The sequence below is a fragment of the Erythrolamprus reginae genome, chromosome 3 (genome assembly GCF_031021105.1).
Source record: "Erythrolamprus reginae isolate rEryReg1 chromosome 3, rEryReg1.hap1, whole genome shotgun sequence".
Lineage (NCBI taxonomy): Eukaryota > Metazoa > Chordata > Lepidosauria > Squamata > Dipsadidae > Erythrolamprus > Erythrolamprus reginae.
In genome coordinates this window covers 148,522,627-148,549,387 of record NC_091952.1, presented here as the reverse complement: position 1 = coordinate 148,549,387, position 26,761 = coordinate 148,522,627, and the positions used below count along the sequence as shown (strand labels likewise).

The 26,761-nt window shown below is 36.9% G+C and overlaps 1 protein-coding gene across 2 annotated transcripts in view; it reads right to left on the bottom strand.

Annotated features, from left to right (window-relative positions):
- Positions 1–26,761, bottom strand: part of KIZ (kizuna centrosomal protein) — a 96,779-nt gene that overhangs the window by 42,420 nt on the left and 27,598 nt on the right. For both annotated transcript variants that reach the window (XR_011558660.1, XM_070747000.1), the window contains exons 5-10: positions 23,555–24,164; positions 23,170–23,404; positions 16,819–16,953; positions 15,485–15,649; positions 10,683–10,836; positions 2,320–2,422 (exon numbers count right to left, since the gene is read on the bottom strand). Coding sequence is in view for 1 of the 2 variants with exons in the window: in XM_070747000.1 (XP_070603101.1) it covers positions 2,320–2,422; positions 10,683–10,836; positions 15,485–15,649; positions 16,819–16,953; positions 23,170–23,404; positions 23,555–24,164 (1,402 nt within the window). In the remaining variant the exon portion in view is untranslated. The remainder of the gene's footprint in view (positions 1–2,319; positions 2,423–10,682; positions 10,837–15,484; positions 15,650–16,818; positions 16,954–23,169; positions 23,405–23,554; positions 24,165–26,761) is intronic.

Genomic DNA, 26,761 nt, shown 5'->3' with positions numbered 1-26,761 from the left:
GGAAAACACAAACAGTAGGAGCTGAAGCCCGGCCCACCTGGGACTTTTGGAGGAAGCAGGCAAGTAGCAAGTAGCAAAGTAATCCTACTTCACGGATTTTGGTTTATCGCAGGTGGGATCACTGTATACACAGTATACCCATACAGCAAACTTCACATAAGCCCAAAGGCCAGGCCCAACACAAGTAACAACCCCCAAAACACCCTCCCACCTGCCAGAAATTCCCCACCCTGAGCCACCCAAATATCCACACAACAGACCAAGTAATTCTGTCCAATTGCTCACTGATGGTGACCCTTTAGATTAATGATCATGTCATTATCATGTTTATTACATTATTATTTTACATTGATGATTGCATGTTTTTAAAACTCAGATAAATGTTTATTTAATAAATTATGGTTAAACAACTCATGGTTTAATGTAATGTGGGAATCCAGTATTAATTTTAATGGCAATTTATGTTAAATGCAGTCAAATTAAGAAAAATAAATCTATGGTATATGTGTACTTGTGGATATAAAATACCTAATAGATATAGGAGCAAATCGACGTCTTAGCCACACAAGAAAACTACCTTCTGTTCAAGATAACCTGTTCCAAAGATATATCATGCAATTGCACTAAGAAAAAAATTAAAAATGAGTTACAAGGACAACATGAGTAAATTGATAGTTGTGAGAATGAGCAGCGTCCTTTGCTTTTATAAGATGAGGATACATTTATCAATTGGTATTTAAAGCTTTGTCAAGGGAGGTGAACATGGCATATTTACATGGACTAGGTCTTTTATTAAATACTAGAATTTTATCAAAACAATTCCTCATAAAATTGAGGAAAAACGGTATTAAAAGCGTAGGTTGGAAAAGTGATTTTTTTCCTAGTTTGGCAGATGTGCATGAAATTTGGAAATTGTACCTTTTTCTGTTAGCTAGTGGGGGGGGGAATCTAAACCAATCTTCTTGGATGACTTTCAATAAAGTCAGAACATTATTCTTTATAGAAGATCATCAAAGTGTTTACTGCACTGGTTTAGTAACTCCTTTAACACTGTTAAAAGAATTCCAGCTATGACAGTAAAAGTTGTCCTAACTAGAGATTTTTAAAAAAAAATAAAGCTAAACAGAAATATACATAAAAATATTAAAGCTCTTTCATATTAATAGCTTTGATTCTTAAATTTATCCTTCAATTTTATGCTGCTTGCTAATATGCAATTATATATTTCCATATTTGTACGCAGTTTCTTTTTAAAAAGGAAGAATTGCAAAACATTGACCTACTACATATACCACAAACCTTTATCACACATAAAAGAAAGAAGAAGAAAAACCTGCTGTGCTATATTTCACATTATTTTAAAAAAACATAATGCAATCATCAGAAAGAGACTAACAGGTTATGATAAGATCTTATTGCAAAATATTTTAAATTATCAAAATGCTTTCTGAGGCAGAAATCCTGCTTTTGTCTGGCATTTTTTCCTTGGCTCTTACTCTAATGATACATGTTCAATTACTGCTGAAAAAAAAGAATTAAATCAGAAACGTGTAGTTTGCCATATAATTACTGATTCTTCCCCATGGCGACTGACCTTTGAAAGACCAATACCAAAACCTGAAAGGCTAAAATGGTAGATATTCACATGGTTTAAAACATATAACATCAAAGACTTAAAGTGGGCATGACATAAGCTTGGACCTTTATATTCTTGCAATTTATGTCTGAACCTAGAATGTAATAGTTGGAATGAGGGTAATTCACAAGCCATTGAAATGCAATGTTTTATTGTATAATAAAGTAAACACCACATTTGAGCCTATTATACAGCCATTACTTTACCTGTAATATCAAACTTTTCTAGGAAAGGTTATTTTTTTTGTTACTCTCATTTTCAAACCAGTTTGTGATTTTTTTTAATGTGAATACAAACAATAATGAAACACATTTCAAACTCAGAGTGATCAGACTACTTTGTTTTCTTTTCAAGTCCCATTCCCTTTACTTTTTCATTTTTGTTATCTCTTGTTTATTGATCTAAACTGTCCATTACAGTTCTTTACAAAGGATCTTCCTGTGAACCTTAGTAGAATACACTGTTATTCTCTGTTTATTTGCCAAAGAAAATAGCAACTGTATCTTGTGCCTCTGTATTTAAAGTCAGCAAAAACTTGCCAGCAAACTTAACCAACTTGGCTATTAATCCCAAGAGAATATACAAAGACACAGGCACAGACATACGCAGAAACTAAATCTAGATAATTATTTTAAATCACTGCCTCTCTTTTAGTGATGGTAATAGCGAAAGTGAATGTTTACCTTGCTTTTCTGGGTTATTTTTCACTGGTGAGTTACAGGAGGTTTTATCATTACAGGAAAATGATATGTCTTCACCTTCTTCTACATTCAACTCTAGAGAAGACTAAAGCAAAAGAAATAAAACAATATTTTCAAAAATATATTTTTGCAGAATTATAATAGTACATGAAAATTCTGAAATGAGCTTCCTTCAGCTTCTGCCTTAATATATTTTGAAACCAATTCACTAATATACATTATATTATTTTTTGTGTGTGTGTAAGAATTCTGAAAATTGAGATCGCGTTATAACTGCTCTTTTAGAAAGTATACATGTCTCTCAGGTCAATTGCTCAACAAAGACCTTATATGAACAAATTTCATTAGTTTTAGGCCTATGCAATTTTTTTTGCCAAAGCATTCCTCAGAATCCATTCCTCAATGTTGGAAGCAGCTCAGAGATCCTCCTGAAGAATTGCTTTGGCAGCTGGACAGAATAAAAGTCACCCAGTTATACAGAGGCTTGTGCAAAATATTCTGATGAAACAAAAATACCAAGTTTGTTCTCTCTCTCTCATTCCTGCTTTAGCAGGGGGTTGGACTAGAAGACCTCCAAGATCCTTTCCAACTCTATTCTATATTTCTAGATTATCTTTAAAAAATAATTATGAAACAATGTTCTCATTAAAAGACAACGTAACAACCACAAATACAAATACAATAATAAGACACAACAAAACGTAACAAAACATAACAACACAATATATACCATTTAAGAATATTTTACAGCTTTCCATATTGACTTACCGGTACATAGTTTGCATTCATATCTATTAGTATAATAATATATTAATATATCTTTTTACAGTTCTACGGATATTAATTTATATATATACATTTTATTTACATTTGTATTTACATCTTTAAACTTAATGCTGTTTAATAATTCCAGTTAACATTCCTTTTATTACCATATCATTTAGTATTTTTGAGCCAATTTTACACTGTATTCCAAATTCCATAATAATCCGAATCTTCCTTCTCTTTAAAGTTCATGATCATTTTATCCATTTCAGCACATTTTAGGATTTTCTTAATTACTACTTTGTTTCCAATGTTGTGCGAATGTAATCCTAGCTGTGGTAAGTATATGTAGTATAATACAGTGGTACCTCTACTTAAGAACTTAATCCATTCTGTGACCAGGTTCTTAAGTAGAAAAGTTTGTAACTAGAAGCAATTTTTCCCATAGGAATCAATGTAAAAGCAAATAATGCGTGCAAACCCATTAGGAAAGAAATAAAAGCTCGAAATTTGGGTGGGAGGAGGAAGAAGAAGAGGAGGAGAAGGACAGTCACTGCCCAGAGCGAAGGGAGCATTTCTTTTCTCTGAACACTAGCAGAAGTTTATTCCCTCTCCAAGCGCCCAGAGAAAGAAAAATGCTCAATTCGCTCTGGACTGCCAAAGCCTCCTTAAGCACCACCAAAAGGCTCCTCTGGCAGCCCAGAAAAGCCCGAGATGGCTGGGATTAAAGGGGGAATTTGTAGGAAACTGGTCAGGCCTTTGTGCCGCTCTCAAATTTCCTGGGAAATTTTTCCAGGTTCGGGTTCTTAAGAATAGGCACAAAAATCTTGAACACTCAGTTCTTATCTAGAAAAGTTCTTAAGTAGAGGCGTTCTTAAGTAGAGGTACCACTGTATATTGAAGTTTCTTATTCATTTTTGGGTCTAGTATTCCTAATAAGAATAATTCTAGTTTAAATCAATTCTTTACTTTATAACCACCTACGAATTTTACACCAGTATTTTCTTGTGGTGGGGCACGTCCACCACATATGATTGTATGTTTCAGGTTTATGCCTACATCTCCAACATTTAGGGGATAGATTTGAAAACATTTTGGCCAATGTCGCTGGAGATAAATGCCATTTATAAAACATTTTGTACAGGTTTTTTGTATACCACTTGTTGTGGTTGGCTCTGGGCCAGCTCCTGCAATGGGGAATTTGGATGTTGTTGTTGTTGTTGTTGTTGTTGTTGTTATTATTATTATTATTATTATTATTATTATTATTATTTATTAGATTTGTATGCTGCCCCTCTCCGAAGACTCTGAAGACTTAGGAGAGTCCTCAGGTTCCCAGAGACTTTTCTTACTGCCATCAGATTTGGACAGTGAGGATTCGTTGCCAAGCTTAGACGCTGGGGAAGAAGAAGAATCATCAGATAGAGATGGATGCAGCCAACCCATTAATTAATGACCCCATTAGTGGGTCATCAGATTCAGAGGAGGAGGATCGGTGGATAGATGCCAGAATGCACAGGCTCATGGCTAGAAGGGACCAACTGCGTAGGTATCGTTTGAGATAAGGGAGAACACCTGTAGCTGGGGCAATTAGGCTAATGGGGCTGCTGATAAATTGCCAGCGTTGCAGAAAGCGCATGTGGGAGATTATCAGTTTGGAGAAGGAGACGTGTTTGCATTTTGTTCCTGGTTTTTCACAGACTCTTGGGGATATTTCACAGCTAAGTAAAGACTTGTGAACTGTCTGGAAGAGGTGTGGCTGTGACGCTTCCATAGCTGCTCTTATCTGCTTTGCTTGTTTTTGTTCTCGCAACTTTCAAGGACTGTTATCTGTAATTTGCTCAGTTTAAAGTGTGTGCACAGCTTTATTTTGGATAAACGGCTTTTCTGTTTATTTTACAACAGCGTGTGTGTTTGAATTTAGATTTCTGACTTAATTGGGGCTCGTAACATGAAGTCCGGCATAACAACCACTAATGTCGTTAATTTATAGTGCTGTTCCCAAAGTTTGTCCCATTGTTCTAATTCTATATTATGCTCAAAGTTCTGGTCCAACTAATCATTGTTTCTTTTACAGTTCTCTTCCTCCATTTTATATCTTAGTAGAAAATTGTATAATTTTATAATCAGTTTTCTCTCTGTTGCTAATAAAATTTATCTAATTCTAATTGTTTCATGTAGATGCCATATTGTTCCAGATCTTTTTTAAACCTTGTTTGTATTTGAAGGTATAGCCACCAATCTATATTTGTTCCCTGTTCTTTCAAATCTTGAATTGATTTTAAATCTCCTTTTTTGTCTAACAGCTCTGAAAACGTTACCATTTTACTAAGGTCAATGCTATTTGGCTATATAATAGCTGAACGCCACTTTGGAATTTTTATATCATGATTTTTAAAAATCTTTGTCCAGACATTAAAGAGAATGTCCCTTACTATGTGTCTTTGAAAGTAGGAGTGTGACTTACTTTTTCCATCCCAAGAAAATCATGCCAGCCTAATTGGAGATCATGATCCTCTAATGCTAATATTCTTTTATTTTTGATCTGTATCCAGTCTCTAATCGATGTCAGAACAGCTGGTAGTAAGGTCCCAATCTGGCAGTCCAACCTGCCCCCTCCCCCCCCTTTCTTCTACTGTCTTGCAAAAATTTAAATTTAATGCACGTGTTTTTTCCCCTGCCCATACAAACTTAAATGTTATTTTATTTATTTGATCAAAAACATTCTTCTCTAATTTTATCAAGATTGTTTGAAAGAGATATAGCAATTTGGGTAATTTATTTATTTATTATTTTATTAATTGGATTTATATGTGGCCTCTTCCATATTCATTTTGACCATCAGAATTCTGCCAATTGATATCTGTAGTTTATTCCAATTTTCTAGGTTTTTATAATTTTTTAGCAAATTATAATAACGGTCTTCTTTTTTTATACTACATTTTGCCGATAGCCATATTCTCAAATATTTAATTTTCTTAGCTACTAAAATTCCAATTTCTCTTCTAATTCTTCATTTTGTCTTTCAGTTAAATTTTTAGTTAAAATTTTAGCTATTTATTTTAATTATAGCTTATTTATTTTAAGTCCTGCTTCCTTGTCCAACTGGTTAATATTTTGCAGTAGTATCAGTACTTCTATAATGAATGCTAAGTTGTCTGCGAAGGCTTGTACCTTATATTCTTGTGCTCTAGTTTTTAGTCCTTTTATCTCTCAGTTCTGTCTAATTTGTTGCATCAAAGTCTCTATTGAAATATAAATAGTAAGGGAGATAAGGGACATCCCTGCCTTATTCTTTTTCTAATACTAAAGCTTACTGTAATTTTTCCATTTAATAAAATTCTCACTGTCTGATTTCAATATATTGTTATAATTGTTATAATAAATTTCTGACCAAAATTCATTGCTACTAATTGCTCAATTACGAAGTCCAAATTTAAATTATCAAATGCTTTTTGTGCATCCAGGAATATTAGTGCTACCTGGTTTTTTTCATAATATTCTAATGTATTTATTATCATTCTTATATTATTTTTTATATATCTGTTGGGCAAAAAACCAGTCTGGTCTGAATGTATATTTTCCATTTACCATATTTTTCAGAGTACAAGACGCGCTAGAATATAAGACACACCTTAGTTTTTGGGGAGGAAAATAGGACAAAGCAAAGAACAGCAAGGCTGCACCAAATAGTGCTACAGTTGAACAAAGGATTGGCAACTAGCATTCTGTGGATAAAGGCAGCATGTTGAACTTCATACATATGTATACAGTAATGGAAAACGGCCGTATTTTTCGGAGTATAAGACGCACCTTACTTTTTGAGGACGAAAATAGGGAAAAGAATCTGCTTACCAGGTATTCATCTGGCTAGCATCCTTAATCTGGTCAGCTTCAGTACATTATTTTATCCCCCGGTTAAGGGCTTAAAAAAATTTATTCTGAGAGAGTAATAATGAAAGAGCTGGGAACATCATTAGCACCTGGAAAGAAACAGTCTGAACAAGTAGAGCAATGGAAAAAAACCCTGCAAAGACGTAGGGCTTGGAAAACATTCTTCTTTGCAGAGAGTAACAATGAAAGAGCTTGCAAGCGGGTAAGAGCTGGGAACATCATTAGCACCTGGTTAGGACTGGAAAGGAACTTACTCAGAGCAAGTCAGAGTAATGAAAAAAAAATCTGCGAAGACTTAGGGCTTGGAGAACATTTTTTGCAGAGAGAAACCATGAAAGAGCCTGCAAAGTAAGAGCTGGGAAGATCGTTATCAGCTAGTTAGAGCTGGAAAAAAAAGCTACATTCAGAGTATCAGCCTCTTTTAGGGAGGAAAAAGGTGCTTCTTATACACTGAAAAATACTGTAATATGTTTTTCATCCTTTCTGTTATTATTGTCATAAATATTTTATAGTCGGCATTCAGCAGCGAGATTGGCCTATAGTTTTGAAATTTTTGTCTTTCTGAATTGTTATTAGGGATTAAAGTTATCAGTGCCTCCATCCAGGATACTAGTGTCTTAGCTCAGTCAGGTACTTAATTGTATATGTCTAAAAGTAAATTTTCCAATGATTCATGCAGCTCTGTATAAAATTCTTCTGGGATCCTATTTGGGCCCAGTGTTTTATTATTATTTTGTTTTTGGATTGCCATTCTTAATTCTGATACCGTTATTTTATCATTCAACAGTGTCCTACAAAGTGGGAGGTTTCTCTGCTGTATATATTTTTTAATGTCATCTTCTTCAAGCCTCTCTTGTCTACACAAAATTTGAAAATATTGTGTTGCTATCTTTCCTCTCTCCCCTCCTGATGGTGAATCGCCGCTCCTTTATCTTCCAGTAGTTGTATTGATTTCTTTCTTTCATTCTTTTTTAATTTATAGGCCACCATCTCCCTGGCTTATTTACATTTTTAAAATAATATTGTCTGTTTGTTCTCATTTTTTGGGCCACTTCTTCTTGTGCCAGTAAATTTAATTTATGTTTAATAATATTTTTTTTCTTTCTTAATTTCCTGGTTATGAGGTTCTTTCTGCATTTTGTATTCCAATTTCCCTAATTTCTCTTGCAATCCTACATATTGTTTATTTTTGTTTTTGTTTCTCCATATTGTATACTCTAATGTAAGGCCCTGGGCATAAGCTTTAGTTATGTCCCACATATTTTGGATAGTAGTTTGTTCATTCCAATTTTCTTCATGAAAAACTCTAATTCCTTTTCTATATATTTGACATACTAATTCTTTTCATTCACCACCCTTTGATTCATGGTCCAGCTTTTATTCCTTCTTTCCTTACCTTTCCATTTAACTATTAGCGGGTTATGATTTGCCCAAACATTTGGTTTTATTTCTATTTTCTCTAAATTTTTTCCTGTTTCTGGGTCTATCCAGACCATGTCAATTCTGGGCCATGAATTGTGGGGGTTAGTGAAATAAATATACTGATATTTTTTTTGTGAGTTAATTCCTGTCTAGTCTTTTAAACTTAACTCTCTGGTCATTTCAAAGATCTTTGGAAATGTTCTCCTTTCATAATTCTTTTCTTCTCCTGTTTTATAATCTATTTTTGGCTCTACTATAGCAATAAATCCCAACTAGACATACATTATTAGATTTGTAGATTCATGTTAAAAAGTATGTGATGCCTAGTTGTCTTGAAATAGATATAGTCCTATTTCTAAAGTTCTACGACTTAATTAGTCTAGGAAAATGGAGATTTTAAATTATGAATCTTCTCAAGAATAGCTGTCCTGTCAAAATCGTTACAAAACAATAGACAAAGAAGTTCATAAGGAAGTTCAGATCAACGGAATCTTTTTATCCTGGCTAAAGTTAATATTTATGGTCTCACTATCTGAAAAACTCTGCATATAAAAGGATTCATAAAAGAATAGGAAAGGGAAAACTTGTTCACAAAGAACATTGTTTCAAATTTTCTAAAGATGTGCCTCCAGGTTTCTACAGGAATTTTTCATGAAAAAATAAGTCAAAAATAAAACTTTTCAGGCTCTATGAGATCCTTATGCCTGACAGAAACCAAGCATGCATTCCACTATAATATATCCAATAAATTCTTAAGAATGGTCAAAAATGGAAGCGTCAAAGAGATACTTTGCTTTCTCAGACAATTTGACTTTGGCAAAAACATGAAGTCAACTTTTTGTTAGATTATTTTATAAGACAATATCTGTTTGCTCACTGAAACTGAAACGTAAGTGGCTCATGCACCAATTCAGTGATCACTAACACGCAAATAAAGGAACGGCCGAGGAAGTTTGGAGTTCTGAAATGGCCAAATCAATGTTCAGACTTAAATCCCAGAGAAATGCTGTCAGGACCCGAAATAGTTTGCTAGAAATTTCTTAAAACTTCCTGAGTTGGAGAAGTTTGCCACAGATTGGGACAACATTTCTTACAAAGTGATATAAGAGACCTGTCAATAAAGGAAATGTTACAGTGATGCATTTATTACTGCCTAAGAGGATACAATCACTTACTGAATTTAAGAGGGAAATTATGTTTTATTTTTATTTTCCCCCTCATTATTACATTGTTATAAATCTTGATACACTGTATTATTTTAATAAAATAATTTTGTATTATTGTATAATATGAAAAAATACTTTTATTAGAATATTGCAAATATTGCAAATAGACAAGAGAAAAATATCCCATAATTCTTAATTACAATTTAGAATATCAATATTGGAAGCAGTAACATTATTTGGCTTTTTCGTGCAAAGTTGAATGTAATATTAAAAAAAAACATGCTGCAGCTCATATCAAAGTATTTTGTTAAAGATTTTCTGGGAAATTATGTTTTCACTTCGGCACCTCATATGTCAGACAACTTTAGAATTAAATGAAATAAAGACAATCTGAAATGCTGATAACATTCAATGACAAGAATATGCAAACATGTTTTTATCTCCTTAACTTTTAGAAATTGTTTTACACCTTGCTTCAAATTAATGCATGTAAGCATTCTGATGGTTATTGATTAGCAATCAGGACATTCATGTTTCAGAAAACAATCAGTAACCAGATATCAAAAAAGCTTTTTCAGCAAGGTCATGGTCTATATATAAAATTACTCTTATAGGTACACAGAGATATACTGTATATAACACACACCTAGATTTCAAAGAGGAAAACAAGAAAAAAAAAGTTGTTGGCCTCCGCATGTCCAGCTTTTGCCCTTCCTGCCCCCGAGGAGCACTCTGTAGATCTCTGTGCACCCTGATTTTGGCCTCCTGAACCCTCCATGTGTCCTGTTTTTGCCCTCCCCAGCCCCCAGGAGCACTCTGCAGGCCTCCCAAACCCGCTGTGCGTCCCATTTTTGTCCTCCCAAATCCCATTTTGTTAAAAATGGAACACATGGGCGAGGGGAGGATGCAGGAAACTAAAAACAGGGCCATATTCAGTCTATAAAACATAGAGACATTTCCAATCACTTTTTTGGGAGGTGGGGGGACATGTGTTTTATAGTCTGAAAAAATACGTTAATTCCTTCATCTAAAAATCATTCACCAGGTTTCATTCCCTGACATTACCCAAATATGCAGGAAGTTAGATAACATACTGACCGGGCTTTCTTGTTTATTATGACTCTTCGAAATCAATAGGGTACTAAACATGTCTTTCACTTCTTCTCTGAGTAAAATATGGTGCATTTGCAAGAATATGATATGGTGGTTTAAACGTTTCCAAATCTTTAAAAAATAAGATTCCAGTTCAGATCTAGATAAAACAGAAAAAAATTTGTCATTTAAAATGCTCAAAGAACAGGTAGGTTGGCATGAAATAATGTTTATATAGAACTGAAATATGGAATAATTACAGCGGCAAACTTTTTTCTTTCTGCTTTCATCAGCCCAGACTTTTTATTTTAATATTTTTGATCTCTTATTGGACCTTGTCTTTGTTTCTTTTATTAAACCCTACTGTTTTCATGAAAATAACTTTTTCCAATACGTATTAATTATAGAAATTGATTTGATCATTGAGATATTTTGTGCTTTTAAAGTGGCCCCCCCTATCTTTTTGTGTCATATAGAGTAAATTTCCCAAAGTCACCTTCTGAGTTTGGCTGAATATAATAAATACAATGCACACAGAAAAGGCCATGCTTAGCAAAAACTGAATTTAGAGTTTTACCATTCACTTAGTAGCGAATATAATCCAGTTGTGTAATCTGTAGTTAAATTATTTTATCTTTTGGTGTCTTCTCAAGAGTCCTAAGATTAACCTTTCAAGGCAGTCCAGGCCAGAACCAGAACCAGGAGTGTCAGCATGATTTTTACTATAAGAGTACATTAAACAAAATCTTAAAAGACGTAAAATATTTCTCCCATCCTCTTTTTTAGTCACCAGTAAACTAAAGGGGGTCGCCATCTTCCCCCCCCCCAACCTGCAGCTGCCTCTTATCAGATGTTGTCTAAGCTTCCTAAGCTTTCTCCTGTGTCCAAAAGTTATCCCTACATACCTGAGAACATTACTCATTAAGATATTTTGACACATTATTTTGGATTCAATATATAATTCAAATGACTCAAATATCATATTTTCTCCTTTAAAAGTTGAACAATGTTTAAAGAGGTGAAATAGCTAGGAATTGAAACTGGTTCTTATTGAACAGTAGTGCTTATAATTGGCCCATGGGGCCAGCCTGGAAATATCGAAGGACCGCCCCATGGTGCCTCTGCTGTCCAAAATGGCCCACATGGAGGCCCTGCGAGGCCCCCCTGTGGCCTATTTTTGGCCTTCCGGGCCTCCAGTAGCCATGCAGAGCTTCTGAACAGCCTGGTTTCAGCCAGCAGAGTGCTGCAGGAAGACTGGACTGGATTACAATTATGAGGCCTCAAGTAAGGGTCTGATCTGGATAAAAAACAAGCAACATCCTATGTTAATACTGCAGTTTAATGCCATATTTTACATACTGTAGGTCCATTTAATTTACAATCAACAATCTGTATAATTGTTGTACAATCTGTAATTGTAATACAGCCATTTCTATTTGCTTTCCTGGAAATTTATTCTGGTGTTAGATCTTTATTATCAGGTTATTTATGTTACTGTATTTTTATTTTTAGTTGAATAATAAAAATACAATAGTATAAATAGCTTTTCTGTCTGGAAAAATAATTTACTGTTAAACAATGGGGTATAAACTTAAAAATAAAAAATTTAGTGGAGTATAAAAAATAAGTAATAAATATTTGCCAATAATATCTAGTACAAGGAAAGGATATCTAGGAAAGAACTGTGGAAAGGAAGAAGAAAAATGGGGGGAAAATAGATCTTGAGCCTGTGTCAAATGCCCACAGCCGCCCATGGCCACCCACACATATACACTCCAGTCCTCCAAGGTCAAACACAACTCTGATGCGGCCCTCAATGAAATTGAGTTTGATATCCGTTGTAGAATATTCAGACAGAAGCACATATATAGGAAAATGCATTCAAACTAATTCATAAACACGAATAGCTAGAGGACTAGAAAGCTAAACTCATTCAAGAGTCTAACTTAACAGCTAAATTTCAAAAGCATTGAAGAAGAAATAGCACAATAATTTTATTTCACTTTAGCTTATACAGTATATTAGCAAAGATGAGATAATAGTAATGTATTCGAATTTTGTAATCAGTTCTCTCTCCTGTATTTTGTTATTATTTATTTCAATGTAAGTGACCACCCAACTCTAGGTAGATACCAATATTAAAAGAAAATAGAAAAGCAGGGGGGGGGGGGAAACTAGCTCAAAAACAATAGCTTAGATTTAAAAAAATGAACAGAATCAATGTACAGGCTCAGACTTAACCCCTGCTGCTGTCCCCCCTCCCCATTCTTTATTACAAAATTATAGTTAGTCTTTGCTTAGAGTTGGCCACTGCAACATGCCAGTCACATGATCATGATTCACACAGTTATAGTGGTCAGAGCATCCCATAGTCACACATTTGCCACTTGTCACCTTTGTTGCCAGTTTCCAACAAGCAAAGTCAGTCAGGAAATTGTAAGTCCCAGTCAGGTGACATCATGCTTAACAACTGTTGTGGTTAGCTCTGGCCCAGCTCCTGCTTCAAGGAATGTGGAGGTGGATGTGGGAGAAACATCCACATGCCACAGGCCTGTTTTGCTCCCGATAGAATCTGCCGTCGAAGTCTCCTCTGACCAAGGAAGCGTGAGTGACAGGGAAGAGGGGAGTTTGGCAGACAGCCCAGGAGGAGATCAATCTTCCTTATCATCCCTGGATTCTGAACAAGAACTTATGACAGACCCACGCATGCGGAGAGTGATGCATAGAAGAGAACAACTGAAGGATTATTACAGGAGATAAGTCAGGCCACCTGTGGTTGGGTGGGGCTGCTGTAATTAGTGCTACAGATAAAAAGAGCAGCGTGCTGATTTAGTCTTGTGGAAGTTTATCTGATTCATAGTTTCGTCAAGATCATGGTTTTGCTGTTTCCCTTATTCAAGACTGTGTGTGGACTTTCTGGACTTTGGAATTGGACTCAATTTCCCAGTTACTGGGTGAGAAATTGGATTGCATTTAACCTGTGCCTTGTGTGTACCAGAAAATCCCTTTGACATTTAAAAAGGGAGTTTTTTCTGCTTTTCTGTTGATAAAGACTTTTGGTTTTCCTTCTATCGTGTGGTGTGTGTCTTTTTGGACTAATTACCCTGTAATTACGGGCAGTTGGGACACGCCAGCAGAACAACAACCAAACACAATTTGCTTTAGAACTACAGCCAGAACTGCTGGAAATGCTACCATAAATTGTCACGGTCCCATGATTTTTGACTTTATGACCGTCATGGAGTTTCTGGTCCCAGTTACGATCATACCTGTCCTTTCAAGTAAATTATCAGCTAAAGCTTCAGCAGATAATCAAGAAATGAAAATGACTAAAATTTTGAAATCTGAAGACATCATAAACCAATTAGGACAGTAGCTCTGAAATAGTTATTTGTTATTAATCAAATGTATGTGATCATCCATCTCACAGAAACAACTCTTAGCAGCGTACCACAATCCAGATTTTCTTCCCTCAGCCCCTCCTGTGGGCTGTGCTATCTCGTCATACCCACTGAACTTCTCTCATCTGTTTCTCACAATCTCTCATATGAGTCTATTTGAGGGGAACTATTTGTGGATTAATGTATTCAAGGGAGTTTTATGAGTTAAAAGAAGTAGGCTAGTAATAGATTGTGTATATATGTATGTGTGTTTACCTATGTACATGCACCGACAGATGCACTGCCAAAAGCCTAAGTTAACACTTTATGTATTCTCAGACACCCAAAAGCTGTGTAACTATTGTTTTGCTTATTATCTAGGGGACTGATGGCAAACATTTTTTTTGCTTGGCACCAAAAGAGTGTGTGTGCATGCGATATGCATGCCCACATCCATAATGCAACCATAATGCATGCATGCACAACTGGGGGATCCTGCGCATGTGTGCAGACCTCACTGAAGCCTCCAGACTTCTGGTTGGCCGGTTGGGGTATTTTTTGCCCTCCCCATGCCTCAGGAAAGCCTCCAGAGCCTGCGGATGGCAGAAAATGGGACCAGCGGGCCTACCAGGCTTCCTGAAACCTGTGGAGGGCGAAAAACGGCCGAATGGGCCTAACTTCCAGTAGGTCCATTAGGCCTATTCTTTGCCCTCCACAGGTTCCCTAGGCTTTCCTGAAGCTTGGGGAGAGCAAAAATGGCCTCCCCCTACCCTCCAGAAGGCCAAAAATCAACTGGCCAGCATGCACATGGGTGCTGGAGCTGACATAGGGCAACGACTCGTGTGCCCTCAGATATGGCTATGCATGCCATAGGTTCGCCATCACAGATCTGGGGTTTCCTTTTTCCTATTTATCTCTTTCCTTTTAATGCTCCTATTCTTTACATTCTTATTTATTTATTTATTTATTTATTTATTATTTATGTAATTAATTAATTAATTAATTCAATTTTTATGCCGCTCTTCTCCTTAGACTCAGGGCGGCTTACAACATGTTAGCAATAGCACTTTTCAACAGAGCCAGCCTATTGCCCCCACAATCCGGGTCCTCATTTTACCCACCTCGGAAGGATGGAAGGCTGAGTCAAACTTGAGTTGGTGATGAGATTTGAACCACTGACCTGCAGATCTAGCAGTCAGCTTCAGTGGCCTGCAGTACAGCACTCTACCTGCTGCGCCACCCCAGAATAAGTCTCACTGAATTCAGCGGGACTTACCAGTAAACCAAAGTAAATATGTACAGGATTGTTATATAAAATCTCTTAACATATAACCTGATGCGTGCAACTCTCTTGAAGTGAATTGATTTCACATCATATACAGCATGTGACTTATAAGAACGATGGCTCTTTGAACATTGCGATCATACCTGCTTTGTTCTTCATTTAGTTTTTCCTTTTTGTCATTAGGCTTTTTAGATGATAAAAGGCTCCCATTCATTGTATTTTGCAATAATTTCTGAAGTTGATAAAGGACAAGTGCTTCACATGCCTCAAAGTTTTCTTGTGCCAAGTTGCCACCTTTATTACAGAGGCTATAAATGAAAACAGGTACTTAAAAACAGGTAATTATATTTCATTTTTAGCAATAACATTTAAAATAAATCCAATAAATAAGTAAATAAAATATGAATAGATCGAAATGTATGTATGCATGCACCAACTTTTTCACCTGTAACATCCTGAGAACCAAAAAACCTCTTCTTTGATTCCACATCTGATGATTGATATTTTACCCAGCTGCAATTACAGAAACAACTGTGACCCGTGATTGGGTAAAATAGCCCATTTAGGAAGTCTGTTTTCATAATCACCATTTTTGCTTCAACATTTGAACTCACTACCTTAAGGTAACACATGCAAAGCTAGAGTATGAACCTGCAATGCCAATATTGTCAAGTGTGAAGAATGTATACATAATTCTTTCAACAATTCCTAGAAGAAATTAGGAAAAAAGAGCCCTGAATTAGGGCGTGGACAATAAGAACACTCTGGGTCTGACTGGTAATCTACCAAAATAAATCAGAATAAGGAAAATGTAATTTCATTATTTTTATATTTTTAATTAGTTAATTGGATTAAGATATTGTGTATTGTATATTTCATGTGTTGTGAGCTGCCCCAAGTCCTCGGAGAGGGGTGGCATAGAAATTCAATTAATTAATTGAATTGAATTGAATTGTGAAATATAAAATCCCTGCTATTCTACATTTTTGAAAAAATGTATTAATAAGGAATCACTTATTTTAAAACAATCAAGTTATTCCCTCAATGCTGTTATAAAGAGATCTTAGCTACAGATTACTAAAGTAAGGCAAAGTTAGTAACTGTTATAGAACTCCCAAATTTGGGAGGGAAGTGAAAGGTGCCACACTAAGTCAGTGGTTTCCTATCTTCCTCCAGTTTAACAAAACAAAATAATATTGCTCTTTCTCCAAAATCAATAATAATTATATGTGCTGAAAAGTCTCTTTTGAGAGCTCTAATCATTTGAACTCCATTTAATATGAATCCTGAAGTACACTATGCATGCCTCATTAAATCTCCTTTATATTATTCCTCCAAATAGACCAATTGAAAATGAGAACAATCCAGGATTTTTGTGGCAGAGCATTAATATGAAATAAATTCAAATGAAGCCATAATATGAATAGTCATATAGATAACGTTCTCACATTTCACATTAAATAAAACCAACATTGACCTTATAAGTTCTTTTAGTTCTGCTGTATTAGCAGTTCCTCTCTGGTATAATGCCGAGCATCCAGAAGGTAGTTTGGCCACCATTTCTTCTATGAAAGTTAAGACATAACAAAATCCTTCAAATGACAGACATCCCCTGCAGAAATAAGTGGGGAAATGCATTTCATGCTGTAGCAAGAATAAAAATTTAAAAATACACTAAAATATTGATATTAAAATACGGCATATTAATGTACATGGGGAAGTAGAAGCATTTTTGCTGTATTTCATTGTATATATATGCTTTCTCTGGATTATACCAAGAAGCACTAAGGTATATCACCTGAAAATACTTTTTCTCTTTCGTTTTTGGTGACATTTAGATAGGGATTCAGTGTGATAAATGCAGCATTATCATATTATGTAGGGTTTATCTTCGCAAGCAGCAATCAACAAAGCAGAGATAAGAAATTTGCAATGTGAAGGTGGCCTCATATATATTGGGAATTCCTAAATGTCAAAGGGAAAAAAAGAACGAGACATACAAACCTATATCAACCATAGCTCAAGTTTTCACATCAACATTGTATATTATAAGTTTGCAGAATTCATGCAACAAGTCAAACACTGCCCTTGTTTGGTGTATAAAAAGTGAGTCTGTTCTGCTAGACTATTGTAGCACAAGTAATTTATCATACAATCTTTATTTCTATGTATAACTTGATTAGCAAAGAAACCTAATAAATTTTGGGATCAAATTTGGTCAATAGTGCAATAACATTGCAAACTATAGGTGAAGCAATTCAGTATTGGCTATTTTTAATTTAAAACAACCAAAAAGTATGATAACTATATGAAAGGAAATGTGTAATGGATCCCTATAGATTGAAAATATAACTGTGATTTATGGGGAATTATAATAATGGGATACCTCTATAATGATGCAAATTAAGATTTAAGCATTTTAACAATGAAGTACTGCTAATCCCTTTATAGACGTGTATTCAGATTTTTATTTCTGTCTGTCAGCTTTGTTCCAGCAAAACTCTACAAAGCAAACACACAGCTGGCCTATATAGTACAAAATATTCAGAGATCCTACTAAGCTTCTAAAATATTTACAGCTTTAATGCATAGCGTGCACAATTCACACAGCACTGTAAAATATAAGTTACTGAAAATGATTTCAGTGCATTCCTATAACAGTAATGGTGAACACTGAAAAATGAAGGTGGTGTGGGAGTGAAGTTCTAAGTTTTAAACTAATACACACTGAACCAGTAAGAACACACAAGCAGTTCAACAGGGCTTTTCATTGCACTGAAGTCTTACAAAATCTCTATTTCAGCTAGGTCATTCCCCATTGTGCTCCTCCCCCTGGGTGGTCTTTCCAGGGTGCCACTTGAAGGGAATACATTAATAAAAAGAAGGGGAAGGAAAGGACACATAAATAAAGAAAAGCAAAATGGATGACATGATGCAGCAGGCTATGGATCAGGGGTCAGCAAACAAGGGGTCTTTCTCTTTACAGGTTGCTTCCTGGAAACAGTCTGATTAAGCTGACAGCTTGAATTATGTGTTACATTTTGTAATGCACAATCCATCTGTGCTAAGTCCTCTTGAATGCAGCTGAAGCAACACAAGCAAAAGGTCCCTGCCTTGTTTCTTCTTAAACCTAAGCTTGAAATACTCATTATTTTCATGAGTGCTAAATCGAAGAGTCTGGACTTGCTAAGGCTCTAAATGAAGCACAGGTTAGTGATGGGAACGAAGTGCAAAACAAGATTTTCCCTGTTTGACAATACTGACACATCGAAAATTTTGAAAGATCATACACTATTTAATAGATTATTCATTGATTTATTTCCCATGGTAGAAATATTAATATTAATAGCCTGATGGATACACGGTAGCATGATACTAATAAATTCTCATAAGATATCATAACGAAGCTTGTTTGCTGGTTCCTCTCTCAAGTTTTAAAATAAAAATGGTGATAAGATAGAATTCAGATGAATCAATAGAGACACCTATGAAAATTAGCGGCAGAATTTTAAAAATACATATGGCAAAATCCCAGTGAACAAGCAGAGATACAAGATTCAGAGAGATTCAATTTAGAGAGATTTAATTATAATTCAGTATATTCTTAATGCTGCTTTAGGGACTTAAACGGTCTAGTTCAATAGCTAATTGCAATCTTAAATAACACCGACTTTGGAGAGGGGGAGAGAGAATGCATATTTACAATATGTAAAATTATAATAATTTACATAAAGTGTTACTGTCCCTTGCAACAGCACACCATTTCAATCAACACAGATACAATATAATAAAGGCTAGTCCTTGACTTGTGACCACAGTGGGGACCAGAATTTTCAGTGCTAAGCAAGTTGGCTGTTTAGTACTCAATTTAGAAACTTTTTTAGCCATAGTTGTTAAGCAAATCACTGCAGTTGTCAAGCAAATTACTTGCTTTTAAGCAAATCTGATTTCTTCCATTGACTTTTCTGGTCAAAGGCTGGTTGGGAAGGACACAAATGGTGATCACATGATCCCAAGATGCTGCAACCATTGTAAGCACCTGTTACACCTGGAAATGCCTGAATTTTGATGGTTGTAAATGCAAGGACCAGTCATTAAGTCCCATTTTATCAATGCCACTGTAACTTCAAACAGTTGCTAAACAAATGGTTGTAAGTTGAGGACCAGCTGTATTTAATAAAAGCTACATATATAAGGGTAATATTTTTTATTTCTAAATGATATGTAGAAAAGTGTAAAATACTAATTAAACTCCCTGAGTCCCTAAGGAGTTGGGCAGCATAAAAATATAATTAGTTAGTTAATTAGTAAGTTAGTTAGTTAGTTAGTTAGTTTTTACACTCACAAAAATTAATCAGTTCTTTAATTACATTCAAGTTTACTTCAAAAATACATTTATTTTTGTTCCATTTACTTCTTGCTGCAATCCAAAGTTACTCTTGCCATGTCTGCCACAGTGATTCAATAACAATAAAAGAGATTTAACTAAGATTTAAGGAAGATGGCATCTTGTAGTGTATACTGTTAATATTTTCAACTCCCTCATAATAAATCAGAAGCTGCTTGTCAACACATTATCTTGAAAACATAATTTTAAATGGTCAGAAAAGAGGAATGAATATATATTCTGTATGTGTCACATGTTTTGCTGAATTTGAAAATTAAGGGAAAACATGTGACACATACAGAATATAGTTTTTCGGCTATGAATAAATTAACTGCCTTGGAAATGGCCCTAGGTTGGGCCAAGAGTCAAAAAAAGGAGCTGTAATGTTCCTTCAATATACCAGGGTGATTCGACACAAAAAACATGTAACCCTTCCCTGGTGCAGAGCTGAAGGGATTGGATACTGTAGCCTAGAGGTTAATTCTCTGCCTTACAAGGCAAAGGTTGCAAGTTCAAGTCCGAGTGAAGGAATGGCTAGCTGATGAGGCCAAAATAAGGCCGAAATTGATCTATCCTAGTCTCCCTTAATTTTCAAATTCAGCAAAACATGTGACATATGTATAACACACACACACACATATATATATATATATATATATATATATATATATATATATATATATATATATATATATATATATATATGTAGATTGTTCTGAGTTCGGGTTTTGCCCTGTGTAATGTTTTGCATGTCTATGCGACGTTTCGGTGAAATCTCATTCACCATCTTCAGGCTGGAGTTCCAACACAAAGATTGGAACTCCAGCCTGAAGATGGTGAATGAGATTTCACCGAAACGTCGCATAGACATGCAAAACATTACACAGGGCAAAACCCGAACTCAGAACAATCTACATATATATATATATATATATATATATATATATATATATATATATATATATATATATATATATGTGTGTGTGTTATACCCGTGAAAATTTACGAAAACAAATATATATATATATATATATATATATATATATATATATATATATATAAAACTAGCAAGTAATTATAAAATATACAATAGCCCCACATTAGGCTTCATATCAGGTCTAAATATGTTTTTACTGCTCAGATTTAATGTAAGTTGATGTTATGAAATAACGAAGTATTGGTTCTAGAAAATTTGTAAACAGCATTTAGAAGCAAGATAGAGAAATTATTATTATTATGCAGGGGAGTTAGGGCAGGGGTGAAATTCAGCATGTTCAGACAGTTTCTAGAGAACTGGTAGTGGAAGTTCGGATGCAAGCAGGGACCCCGCAAGGAACGCCCGCCGCCAGGCAGGTAAGGTGGAGCACACAGTGGCAGCTGCAAAGAAGCGGGTGGGCATCCCCTTGGAGTTCTGTGCATCCAGGATGACCACAGGACAGCCCTGGTTGTCCGGCGGGGGGTCGGCTCCATCAGCCCCCACCCCAATCTCCCATCTTTGGGGGCACCTTTGGGAGGGTGCGGCAGTTGGCAAAGGGCGAAGCAGCCTCAGCCAGGAAGAAGCAGCTCCTGCCCGGCACCTGCCACAGTCACTAGCCCGAGACGCTTTTCGGCCTGCTGGGAGGGCTCCTCGGACAACATCCACCAGTTTCCCATGGGGAGGGAAGCTCGGGAATTCCACAGCTGGTGCCCTATGCTCCGAACATCCAGTGTCCTGCCCATCCCAGGGGCCGAGCCACCTGCCTCCAGCCGAGAGTTACCGGGTGGCCTCGGGGACAATTGCCGCCGAAGCATAGGAAGGCTGACACTGCTGCTGCTGACCACCGCCCAACTCCCCCCCCCATGTAACATTCGGTGTATAAGACGCACCCAGTTTTTGACACTTTTTTGAGGTAAAAAGGTGCGTCTTATACACCGAAAAATACGGTAATTGTTCATGATAATACCTTATTTGCTAAAAGTGAAAATTTAAACATAAGAGACTGAGATTTGCTACACTGAATACATTTGAATCAAATAGGCAGGTATACTTCCATTACACTGATCAATAGGAAGAAAAAAAAACATACTCGTTGAAAGGAATGGATATTACAGGGCAGTGATGGTAAACCATTTTTCCTTGGGTGCCAAAAGCATGCACCCATAATTCAATGCTCCCCCTGTAATCCGTCCTCCTATGCATGCGCGCACGACCCCCTCATGCTGCCCTGCTCCCCCATGCATTCACAACCTACCCCCGCTCCCAAATTTTCTGACTTTTGGTGATCCTGGTAGTCCCTTTTTTCACCCTCTCCCGAGACTTCTGGGAAGGGCAAAAAAGATCCCCGCCCCCGCCACCTGGAGGCCAAAAACATCCTCCCAGAGCCTCTGCATGAGCCGAAAATCAGCTAGCTGGTTGGCGCATGCATGCATGCTGGAACTGAACTAGGGCAACAGCTTGCATGCCAGCAGATATGGCTTTACGTGCCGCCTGCTATAGGTTCACCATCACAGCTATAGGGCATATATCAGTGATGGCGAACCTTTTTTGGTTTGCATGCCAAAAGGTTGTGCGTGCGTGTAGTAGCCATTCCCTCTCCCCCATGCATACGCACCCCACTACTGGCCCCTGAGCATGCGCACAATCCCCCCTCCCCGTACATATGCACAGGCTTCACTGAAACCTGGGATGGTGAAAAAAACAGCCAACCAGGCAAACCATGAGTTCAGAAAAACGGACTTCCGGTTTGCCCAGTTTTTCACACTCCAGGGCTTCAGGAAGCTTCCCTGATGCCTCCAGAGTGCAAAAAACAGCACAATGGGCAAATCAGAAATCTGTTTTTCTGAACTTCTGGTTTGACCGTTGGGCAATTTTTTACCGTTTCAGGCTTCAGGGAAACTTCCCTGAAGCCTCCGGAGGGCGAGGCTTCCCCAAAGCCGAAAATCAGCTGGCTAGCGCACACATGCACACTAGAACTGACATAGTGCAATGCCTTGCATGTCACCTGATATGGCTCCATGTGCCACCTGTGGCACACGTGCCATCGGTTCCCCTTCACTGGTATATATCATCTCTTATACGGAATACAAATCTATCCTGTGCAATCATCTAGAGAAGACAAACCAACAATGCTGGCTGTGATGCAAAGTGAGAAAAACAACAGCCAGAAGACGGACCTTGTCAGTGATTATGAAATATACTCCCAGAGGTATAGCTGATTATCAATAATTTCTTTAACATTGATTCCTTTAAATAAGTATTTACAAACTCATACCTAAATGTTAGATCATCTAGATGTTAGTCTTATATTATTATTATGTTTTAACTTATATTTTAATTTTTAATTGTGATGTATGTTTTTAGATACCTCTTTTATTATTACTGTATATTACCCAAAATTATAGAATGAGCAAATATTAAAAAAACCAAAAACAAATACAAATGAACATTTGGTTTAGTTTTACCTTAGCTTGGGGCCAGAAGATGAATGTTCAGTTGAAAAAAATATTGGAGAACATTCTTCATTATATATTATGTCATCAGGTTTGCAATCTGTACTGTTTAGATTTTGTTTTAGTTTCAAATGATTTGATTCTTCTTCCTCTTCACTCAATGAAACAGTAAGATCAGTGCTGCTACTTAAACTTTTATCTTCCTCCTGCAATACATTTTTGTCCAAGTGCATGGTACTCCTCAAAACTGTAACAAAAATGTTTTAAATTATGAAATCTATTTATTTATAAACATTATTTATTATAATATCCTGAACCTGTCTAGATTGTTTTATATAGCTGAAGGATAGCTTTCTTCCTTTTCTTAATAAGCCCCGAATGTATATCATCTTTATACCTGGGAATTTTTCTTCTGAGCACTCACTGGCAGAAACAAGTTCTCCGGGTTCAACAATCAACGAGATTGGCTTTTTAGTTCCTTGTTCAGATTGTAAAGAATGTTCAGGGGTCAATGATTTGCAGCAACTGTAACTTTTCAAACTGGTGGATCTGTTCTCAGAACTTAATTTTGTGTGTAGCAGAGATTTGGGTTCAGGGTGGACATTGTTTTCCACAAAATTATTGCTGTCATTATTTGTTATACTTTCCCCTATTAAAGAAGTTATTTCATTCTCATATGATACACTGGATGTGACTGGCATTTCTTCACCTTTCAGCAGAGATGTCTCCCCATCTATTTTGTCAGACTTATTTGAGTACTGTAGATCGCTATTAGTTTGAACTACACAGCTGTCTGTCATATAGCAGCTCTGTGATGGTTGTCTATAGGAATGTAGGTCAGAAATTGAAAAGCTCTTTGTGAGTTGAGACTTCTGCAGTGCACTGAAATCTTCAGCGTTTGAGACAGCTGACATTTGGCGGCCCATAAAGATAGTTGCTGTATGATATAGTCCTCTTGACATGGCTGTTCTGTCATTAATTCCTGACTGCCTTGCTTCTGGAATCATCTGAAAAACAGTTGGAAATCAATGAAGTATTTTCCTTTTTTTTTCTCTTCTTCTTCTTCATCATCATCATTATTATAGTAGATAGGAATTATTTGAATTCCTAATGCATTAATAATAATGCATTAAACTTCTATGCCATCAGATTCTCAATGACACAGTAGCTCATAATAAAACATAAAAAAATAAAGAAAAAAGATGGCAAGGGCGATGAAGTAAGAGGTCTCCACTCCACTGAACACAAGCAGTCTATAGCAATGCAACATGTATCATCAGGTTCATATGTGCTCTGAAAGGGTTAGCAATACAGCTAGTAATAGGTCAGCACACATTTATTGTCTGACAAAGCACTACCCAAAAGAAATTTGTACTACAGACATGCAAATTATTCCAAGCAAAAAGTTTCAAGTTCCATAGTTTTGACTCATACAACAAAATCTGGTTATTTTGAAAATTATTATTTCAATTTGAAAGTTCTGTGATTGTTCTGTTATTTTGCGGTTTAGTTAACTTTCTTTCTCAAGCCCCAATAACAGCAGTAGGTAGTTAAATTAGAAGTGGGATTTGGCTTTAATCCTACAGCGGGAGGACCAGAATATAGTAACCGACCAATTCACACTGACTAATCTGCTCTATTACTGAAATTTGCAGAATGCTTCAAGCACCTCCCCAAAGCAATATTTTTGCAATGTTAATTTTGCTTAGTTTTAAGGCAGCATAAGGCTTCACTAGTTAGAGAAACATAAATGATAGAATTGACTGTTAGAGATCCTTAGTTTGAAATCTTCTCTGGTATAGGAATCCAGAACTCACCCTTTAAAGTTAAAACACCTTTTCCCCTTTTGTATAGTATGAAAAAAAAGTTTACTTTAATTAGAGAAAATTAATTCTTCGAATGAAATGTATGTACCAGGTTGATAGCACAACAATATTTCCTGGGCTGCACATGTATTATTATCTAGGCCCTCAACAGTCAATATTCAGGCCTGACTACAGCACAGAAACTGCTTTGGTTGCGCTGATGGATGATCTCTGGCGGGCCCGGGACAGGGGCTTGTCCTCTGTCCTGGTGCTTCTTGACCTCTCAGCGGATTTAGATACCTTTGACCATGGTATTCTTCTGTGCCGACTGGAGGGGTTGGGAGTGGGACACACTGCTCTGCAGTGGTTCTCCTCCTACCTTTCTGGTCAGTCGCAGTTGGTGTTGGTGGGGGGTCAGAGGTCGACCTCTAGGTTACTCACTTGTGGGGTGCCTCAGGGGTTGGTCCTCTTCCCCCTGCTATTCAATATCTACATGAAACCGCTGGGTGAGATCATCCAAGGGCATGGGGTGAGGTATCATCAGTACGTTGATGATACCCAGCTGTACATCTCCACCCCATGTCCAGTCAGTGAAGCAGTGGAAGTGATGTGCCTGGAGGCTATTGGGGTCTGGATGGGTGTCAACAGGCTCAAGCTCAACCCTGACAAGACGGAGTGGCTGTGGGTTTTGACTCCCAAGGACAATTCCATCTGTCCCTCCATCACCCGGGGGGGGAATTATTGACCCCCTCAGAGAGGGTGTGCAACTTAGGCGTCCTCCTCAATCCACAGATAACATTAGAGCACTATCTTTCAGCTGTGGCGAGGAGGGCGTTTACCCAGGTTCGCCTGGTGCACCAGTTGCGGCCCTATTTGGACCGGGAGTCACTGCTCAGTCACTCATGCCCTCATCACCCCGAGGTTCAACTACTGCAACACTCTCTACATGGGGCTACCTTTGAAGAGTGTTCAAAAACTTCAGATTGTGCAGAATGCAGCCGCGAGAGCAATCATGGGCCTTCCACATTATCCCCATGTCTCATCAACACTCCACGGCCTGCACTGGCTGCCGATCAATTTCTGGTCACAATTCAAAGTTTTGGTTATCACCTATAAAGCCCTACATGGCATTGAACCAGAATACCTCCGAGACCACCTTCTGCCGCACAAATCCCAGTGGCCGATTAGGTCCCACAGAGTTGGCGTTCTCCGGGTCCCGTCGACAAAACAATGTCGTCTGGTGGGATCCAGGTGAAGAGCCTTCTCTGTGGCGGCCCCGGCCCTCTGGAACCAACTCCCCCCAGAGATTAGGACTGCCCCCATCCTCCTCACTTTTTGTAAGTTATTAAAAACTCATCTTTGCCACCAGGCATGGGGAAATTAACACACACCCTAATTATCAAGGTTGGTGTATGGTTTGATTGGATTGTGTGATCATTTTATTATAAGGGTTTAAATTGTATTCTTTAAAATTGGATTTGTATACTGTTTTATGTTGTTGTGAGCCACCCCGAGTCTTCGGAGAGGGGCCGCCCTTCTCAAACAACTCAGGGCAGTGTACAACATAACAAATACAGTACAATATACATGTATAGAAATCTAATATTAAAAATTACTATGAAAAAACTGAAAAAATTAAAAAACCCTATTCATCCCAACACAAGCATCCACGTTCACCTAATCAATCACTCATGGCTACAGCCGGAATTGATCTCGATACTCATGGCCCCCATGCCCGCTGGAAAAGATGGGTCTTCAAAACTTTGTGAAGAACTGGAGGGAGGGGGTGGTACATTGCT